General features: G+C 42.6%; 1 protein-coding gene across 2 annotated transcripts in view; it reads right to left on the minus strand.

The window, feature by feature from the left end:
* Positions 1 to 2,442: 2,442 nt before the first annotated feature.
* Positions 2,443 to 8,708, minus strand: part of rhbdd1 (rhomboid domain containing 1) — a 94,601-nt gene continuing 88,335 nt past the window's right edge. For both annotated transcript variants that reach the window (XM_043702861.1, XM_043702862.1), the window contains exon 7: positions 2,443 to 4,680. In XM_043702861.1, the coding sequence (XP_043558796.1) occupies positions 4,580 to 4,680 (101 nt within the window). In that variant the 3' untranslated portion in view covers positions 2,443 to 4,579. The remainder of the gene's footprint in view (positions 4,681 to 8,708) is intronic.

Genomic DNA, 8,708 nt, shown 5'->3' on the forward strand with positions numbered 1-8,708 from the left:
CTCACAATTCAGGATTTCTTTTAGGAGAAAGTGAGGACTGCAGATTAGGGTTAAGAGTGTGGTGCTGGAAAAGCACAGCAAGTCAGGTAGCATCCGAGGAGCAGGAGAATCGATATTTCGGGCATAAGCAGGAAGGGCTTATTCCCGAAACACCTGATGAAGGGCTTATGCCCGAAGCATCGATTTTTTTCTAGTTTTCGCCAGCAATCAGAAGCTGCTGGGACCTAGAGAAGCAGCTGCAGTGAAAAGAGGTTCTTGCTTCAACAGAGATCTTGCCTGAACCTTCTCTGTGAAATCTCTCCTGCCTGTAAGAAGCTGTGTTTGAATTTACCATTGGAGTCGGATGGGTTTTCAAACAGTTGTTCTTCTAAATTTGGTTTCCTTTTGTCTGTGTAAATAAATTGTTTTGCTTGAAGCAGAGTGGTGGTTTGACCAGCAGCATCACTGCTGCAATATCCACCTTACACCTGCCGTTTGAAAAAAATAAAAGTTAGGCTCTGGACTACCTTCTTAAAATATTTTGAGGGGGTCTGGCCTGGCCTGGTCTATAACACCTTCACCAATAATCTCTATAACTTGGATTTCCTGATATTAACCAAATCAGACTCCAAATCAAGGAGATCTCCAGGCATCCAGCAACAGTGATGTCATCAAGTAGAGTAAGCATCCAATCACATTTCTAGTACCCCGAAAGAAACAAATGTATGGGTTATCTTTGCTTTTTACAAATCTTAGAGACCGAAATTAGGTTATACGTTTGAAACTGAAATATCAAACAAAAAGCATTTGAAATGTATTTTTTTTTAATGCAAGAACAGCAAAATTTGCCAGTTCGCAACTGTAAAATTTGTTTCCCTGAGCTCAAGGGTCACAGTTAGGACTCAACTTGCTATTAAAATTTCAGATGCATCTCAGTGACAGAACAATAGCTTTCTTCCTGAAGAAGGGCCTGTGCCCGAAACGTCAAATCTCCTGTTCCCTGGATGCTGCCTGACCTGCTGTGCTGTTCCAGCAATAAAGTTTCAGCTTTCTTCTTCTCTATTGCAATATTATAGATATAAAGGAGAAGGTCTTCTCAGTTCAATGATTTCTAATTAATTGCAATCTGAAGGATTTCAACAGTGCACCCTACGCCTAAGTAGACATGTGGACTCCAGAGGTTACTGCCGATTTCAGAAGAAAACTATTGGCAAATGCGAAGTTAAGCCATACTAGTGGTTAAACCTTACAACAATAAAATACTGGGTCATTGTATCGGCAGTTACCAAAGGTAGTACAATTTTGTCATTTAAGAAACATTTGGACAGGTACATATACGGGATAGGGATGGTGGATCAAATGCAGGCAAATGGGACTAGATTAATTGTGAAAACTGGGTGACATGGACAAGTTGAGCTGAAGGGTCTGTTTCCATGCTGTAAACCTGTATGACTCTAAGCTCACAGGAAAGATTAACTATCGTGTGCAGAGGAACCTCGATTACCTGAATATCAATTATCTGAAGGAGATCTCAAAGTCCCGATAGAAACATTACATCAAAGACGTGTTTCCAACACTGATCGTGTCTTTTGTTTACAATGATTAAAAATGAACTCGGCTTACTGAAATGCTGCCAAGAACAGCCCTGGACATTGATGGGAGCCCAGGCACCATCTCTAAATGACTGACTGCCCGCGCGCGCTCTCTCCCCCCACACTTTCCCTGGAGTTCTACACAGGGGTATACTTTGAACACCACCCCCCGCCCCCCCCCCCCCCCCAACCCACCCTTTCCCAGACATTGTCCTATACAGGGCAAAGGTGGAACCTGTCAAAAGGTTGTGTGTGAGTGCGCATGCTATTTTGCAACTCTCCCCCCCCCACCCCAAAGGCAGCAGCAGTCTTACTGTTGCTGTTCCCCTCCTGCAGTCTGGAGGCAGGGGTGTGGGCGGGTGGGGGCTTGCGTGCGGTGTACTGCTGCCTAGTCTCCTGAACGGGGAGTGGGCACAGCAAGTGCTCGCTGTGTCAATCCCTTTGAACTGATTGAGGGTGGGAGGCTTCAGCAATGCTGCAGGTCCCTTACACACAACTGTGTGTCTGCTCAGATACAAACCCTGAGACAGAGAGAGGGAGCAAGGCAGGCAAAGAACAAAGAAACTTCAGAAAACTCAGAGCACCAGAGGAGAAGCACTGAATCAATTAACCGAATTATCAATTATCCGAACGAAATAGTGTCCACTTATCTTATTCGGATAATCGAGGTTCCTCTGTAGTAGCAAAGAAGTGGTTCTCAAACAAACAATCACTTTGGACTCTATCAAGAATCGCATGAGTTGCAAATTTTTGTTTCATCCAGTGCAACTGGTGCTAGTTTTAAGATAAGAAATATGTTAAAAGCAAAACCTTCTTTATACACAAGTTAAAACAATTTTACCAAGGTGAAGACAGCATAGCTCTACAAAGATGAATAATTATTTATTTTTCTTTGTCCAAATAAAAAAAGAGACATAATTATCCAATGTTGGTTATATTACAAACTCATTTTAAGGCTCTGGGATCCAATTATCACAAATTGAAAAGAAAGACATTTCTAAATCAGGAAACTTGGCAGTGCCTCTGTAATTTTCCTGCTCAGATGCGGTCAGAGGAGGAAACCCTCTGACTGTAGTGTTCCAGCTCCATTGAGTTTGGATGAGTTTCATTTGAACTGTTCTCTTCCCTGACCTACATTAGCAAGTCACATTAATAAGTGCACAGTGTTTATTGAATGCAAGTGTAATAATCAAAAAGCTAGGATTCATAAGGCACACATCATGTAACACTGAAAAGATAATTAGAGAACTTTTCCTGCCCACATAAAAGGCTCTTTGAAAAATTAAAATCAATTGGTTTCTAGTGATTGTAACCAGATCTAAAAACGCATGATTCATATTTTCAAACCCAATTCTGACATGAATGGAGAGTAGCAATAAAGAAAATAAAATAATTTGTAGTGTTTGTACATAATCTATGGAGCGAAACAATCATACAAGTGACGAATATATTCAAAAAATGCCAAATTACTTTAAATAATACAGCAAATCACACATTCCATTTACTCAGCTGGTTACAGAATGATGAACACGAAATTCGTGATTACATTTTGATTTTGGACTTGAGTGTATTGACAAAGTCTCAAAACAGTGGTTGAATAAGATGAAATCCTTTCGTACAAACAATGTAACTAAATAGATTCACTTTTCATGTGCTCAGTTACCAGTAATTGTCAGTCACCCACACCTTAACCACCCATACATTAAACAGATTTAACAGGCAAATTATTCTTGATTAGTTTTCAAGCAACACTACAATGTTCCTCACAACCACTGCATCACCCACTATCGTGATTGTGATTTTACACACTGCAGTCTCCCTCATCATTGATGCAGTAAAGGCAAAGAAAAGGACTTTTGTTGTAATTCATGCTAAATGCCACAATTGCCATGTTAGATGGCTGACTTTAAAGTGGACTAACTACCATAGACAGAATGTTCACAAATAAAACATTCCACTGTACTCTTAGCTGAACCTTTTGGTATTTAATTTTGGGATTTGTCAAATTTACTTTTGTAAAGGGTGTGGGTCTCCACCTGTGCCTCATTCTAGATTAACCAAGAAAATAGAATCACTGCTATTGGAGGAAGTGAAGCCTGCCACTCGAGAGCAGACAGTGTGGCAGCAACACTCAATTCCAAATAAAGACAAACAAAATCATTTCATATAAGAATTAATTATTTATTTTACCATATTGAAGCCTTTATTGGCTTTTTAAATTCCTTTTCTTACCAACTTAAAAAAGTAGTTGAGCAAAATAACCACAGCACTTATATAATACTCTTCATGTGAAAGTCGAGACATTTCTGACAGAAATTGTAAAACTGCCATTAAAAAAACAAGCCTTTCTTTACTCTCCAGGTTGGGACAGCACATCGGAAATTTCATGGAGAACCTGTGTTGTCAGTGAACTGTTATGCATCAGAGAATCAGTACACTAATCAATGTCTCTCAATGCCTTGGCCTGTGCCTTCCCATCTAGCCTGGCGTGTTGGAAATAATACAATGATTCCTTCAAATACAAGTGACGTCAGAGACAAAATAATTCTGGATGAGGAAGACCATTTGGTTCATTTCAGTTCACTCATCCAATGGTTTCAGTGCAGCTAGGATGCTCACCTCCACCAGTTAGCCTAGCAACTAGTTTTAAATGCTGAACCCAGTCATGGCGCAAAGTGTTCAGCTGCTTCTCCCAGAGACAACCACTATGATGTGACTCATGCTTCACTGTAGATAAGATTTGATTTCAACTTTGCACTTCCTGGTCAACATTCTACCAGTGTCAAACCAAACTCAAAATGTTTGAAGAAATTGTAAAGTAAACTTCAGACGAGTCATATGATGATACGTAAAGCAAGTACATGGAATAACCGCGGCAGATACCTGCAATCCTGATTGCAAAATGCAGAATGGATTTTACATGAAAATGTGTAAGAACTGTGCAAACAATGACAATATGCAACCCAATAATGGGATACCAGTGACAGGTGGAAAGATGGAGCCAATAATCATCTTGCAAATCGATAAATTCTTTTCTGCCTCATTTCCTCTTCACTGAGTTGCCCTTGGTTCCCAAAGGGGTATGGTCTTCTGCCATGGCCAGGGGCTCCTGAAAACGCAACAAAGTTGAAAGTAAGCTCGCTGTTTGTCGATCATTAGGATTTCTTCAGGTTTGAAATACAGAATATTTATTCCAAGCTTTCCAGAGTGGAAAGGCCATCTACCACATAAACATTCAGTCAGAGTCATAGAGATGTACAGCATGGAAACAGACCCTTCGGTCCAACCTGTCCATGCCGCAGATATCCCAACCCAATCTAGTCCCACCTGCCAGCACCTGGCCCATAACCCTTCAAACCCTTCCAGATGCCTTTTAAATGTTGCAATCTTTTAAATGTTGCAATTGTACCAGCCCAATCTAGTCCCACCTGCCAGCACCTGGCCCATAACCCTTCAAACCCTTCCGATTCATATACCCTTCCAGATGCCTTTTAAATGTTGCAATTGTACCAGCCTCCGCCACATCCTCAGGCAGCTCATTCCCTACACATACCACCCTCTGCGTGAAAAAGTTGCCCCTTAGGTCTCTTTTATATCTTTCCCCTCTCACCCTAAACCTATGTCCTCTAGTTCTGGACTCCCCAACCCCAGGGAAAAGACTTTGTCTATTTATCCTATCCGTGCCCCTCACAATTTTGTAAACCTCTATAAGGTTACCCCTCAGCCTCTGACACTCCAGGGAAAACAACCCCAGCCTGTTCAGCCTCTCCCTGTAGCTCAAATCCTCCAACCCTGGCAACATCCTTGTAAATCTTTTCTGAACCCTTTCAAGTTTCACAAGATCTTTCCAGATTGCACGCAATATTTTAACAGTGGCCTAACTAATGTCCTGTACAGCCGCAACATGACCTCCCAGCTCCTGTACTCAATACTCTGACCAATAAAGGAAAGCATACCAAAACACCTTCTTCACTATCCTATCTATCTGTGTCTCCACTTTCAAGGAGCTATGAACCTGAACTCCAAGGTCTCTTTGTTCTGCAACACTCCTGAGGAACTTACCATTAAGGATATAAGTCCTGCTAAGATTTGCTTTCCCAAAATGCAGCACCTCACATTTATCTAAATTAGATTCCATCTGCCACTTCTCAGCTCATTGGCCCATCTGGTCAAGATCCTGTTGTAATCTGAGGTAACCCTCTTCGCTGTCCACTACACCTCCAATTTTGATGTCATCTGCAAACTTACTAACCTTTCCTCCTATGTTCACATCCAAATCATTTATATATATATATGATGAAAAGCAGTGGACCCAGCACCGATCCTTGTGGCACACCACTGGTCACAGGCCTCCAATCTGAAAAACAACTCTCTATCACCACCTTGTCTTCTACCTTTGAGCCAGTTCTGTATCCAAACGGCTAGTTCTCCCTGTATTCCATGAGATCTAACCTTGCTAAACAGTCTCCCATGGGGAACCTTGTCCAGCACCTTACTGAAGTCCATATAGATCATATATACCGCTCTGCCCTCATCAATCCTCTTTGTTACTTCTTCAAAAGACTCAATCAAGTTTGTGAGACATGATTTCCCACGCACAAAGCCATGTTGACTATCCCGAATCAGTCCTTGCCTTTCCAAATACATGTACATCCTGTCCCTCAGGATTCCCTCCAACAACTTGCCCACCACTGAGGTCAGGCTCACCGGTCTATAGTTCCCTGGCTTGTCCTTACCATCTTTCTTATATAGTGGCACCACGTTAGCCAATCTCCAGTTTTCCGGCACCTCACCTGTGACTATCGATGATACAAATATCTCAGCAAAAGGCCCAACCACTTAGGTGAAAGTGAGGACAGATGCTGGAGATCAGTGTCAAAAGTGTGGTGCTGGATAAGCATAGCAGGTCAGGCAGCACCCAAGGAGCAGGAGAATCGACATTTTGGTCAAAAGCCCTTCATCAAGAATTGATGAAGGGTTTTTGCCCGAAACGTCGATTCTCCTGTTCCTTGGATGCTGCCTGACTTGCTGTGCTTTTCCAGCACCACACTCTCAGCCCAGCAATCACCTCCTCACCTTCCCACAGAGTTCGAGGGTACACCTCATCAGGTCCCGGGGATTTATCCACCTTTGTGCGTTTTAACTCCAGCACCTTCTCCTCTGTAATATGGACATTTTTCAAGATGTTGCTATTTATTTCCCCACATTCTTGAGCTTCCATATCCTTCTCCACAATAAACACAGATGCAAAATGCTTGTTTAGTATTTCCCCCATTTCCTGCGGTTCCACACAAAGGCTGCCTTGCTGATTTTGAGGGGCCCTAATCTCTCCCTAGTTACCCTTTTGTCCCTAATGTATTCATAAAAACCCTTTGGATTCCCCTTAACCCTATTTGCCAAAGCTATCTCATGTCCCCTTTTAGCCCTCCTGATTTCTCTCAAGTGCACTCCTACTGACTCCGCTGTCTCTATCTGACAAATGCTTCCTTCTTATTCTTGACCAAACCCTCAATTTCTTTAGTCATCCAGCATTCCCTATACCTACCAGCCTTTCCTTTCACCCTAACAGGAATATACTTTCTCTGGATTCTTGTTATCTCATTTCTGAAAGCTTCCCACTTCCCAGCCATCCCTTTACCTGTGAAGATCTGCCCCCAATCAGCTTTTGAAAGTTCTTGTCTAATACCATCAAAATTAGCCTTGCTCCAATTTAAAACTTTAACTTTTAGATCCGTTCTATCCTTTTCCAACAGTATTTTAAAACTAATAGAATTATGGTCACTGGCCCCAAAGTGCTCCCCCACTGACACCTCAGTCACCTGCCCTGCCTTATTTCCCAAGCGTAGGTCAAGTTTTGCACCTTCTCTAGTAGGTACACATACTGGATCAGAAAATTTTCTTGTACACATTTAAATTTCTCTCCATCCAAGCTCTTAACATATCTTTTTTAAAAGTGACAAAGCTTTGGGAAAAAGTAATATTTAGGTTCCATAAGTTACATAGTCTGTAAATGTAAGGGTGGAGAGAACAGTACATCAGAATTCTGAAATAACAAATAGTTACTAATTAAAGGCTTGAAGTCCAAGATCTATGATTCATTACCCAAAAGTCTCCTCCTGAAATAAAAGAAAATTCCATTCTCCTGAGAAGTGAGTAATCCTCCTTCAACATAGTGTTAAGTGGAATCATAGAATCCCTACAGTGTGGAAACAGGCCATTTGGCCCAAGTCCACATCAACCCTCCAAAGAGTTACCTACCCATTCCCCTACCCTACTACTTTACCTTTATGCATCCAAGGAGCAGGAGAATCGACATGACGTTTCGGGCATAAGCCCTTCTTCCTGTTCCTTGGATGCTGCCTGACTTGCTGTGCTTTACCAGCACCACACTCTCAGCCCAGCAATCACCTCCTCATCTTCCCACAGAATTCTAGGGTACACCTCATCAGGTCCGAAACATCGATTCTCCTGCTCCTTGGATGCTGCCTGACCTGCTGCGCTTTTCCAGCAACACATTTTTCAGCTCTGATCTCCAGCATCTGCAGTCCTCACTTTCTCCTACTTTACCTTTATCCCTGACTAATGCACCTAACCTACACATCCGTGAATACTATGGGCAATTTATCACAGCCAATCCATCTAACCTGCGCATCTTTGGACTGTGGGAGGAAACTGGAGTACCCGGAGGAAACCTACACAGACACAGACACAGGCTACAGGGATGGTGCAGGAGGGAGGGATTCCGGTATTTGGATAACTGGGGTTCTTTCTGGGGAAGGTGGGACCTCTATAAACAGGATGGTCTGCACCTGAACCTGAGGGGCACCAGTATCCTTGGTGGGAGGTTTGCTAGTGCTCGTGGGGGAGGTTTAAACTAAGTCTGCAGGGGCATGGGAACCCAGACTATAGCTTTAGGGTGCAGGACCTGGAGTGTAGGGACATGGCATCAATCTCAAAGGAGGGTGCCTGTAAACAGGAAACTGGTTTGAAGTGTGTATACTTCAATGCAAAAAGTATACAAAATAAGGTAGGTGAACTTGCAGCGTGGAGAAAGTGAGGGCTGCAGATGCTGGAGATCAGAGCTGAAAATGTGTTGCTGAAAAAGCGCAGAAGGTCAGGCAGCATCCAAGGAACAGG

The sequence above is a fragment of the Chiloscyllium plagiosum genome, chromosome 13, assembly GCF_004010195.1.
Source record: "Chiloscyllium plagiosum isolate BGI_BamShark_2017 chromosome 13, ASM401019v2, whole genome shotgun sequence".
NCBI lineage: Eukaryota > Metazoa > Chordata > Chondrichthyes > Orectolobiformes > Hemiscylliidae > Chiloscyllium > Chiloscyllium plagiosum.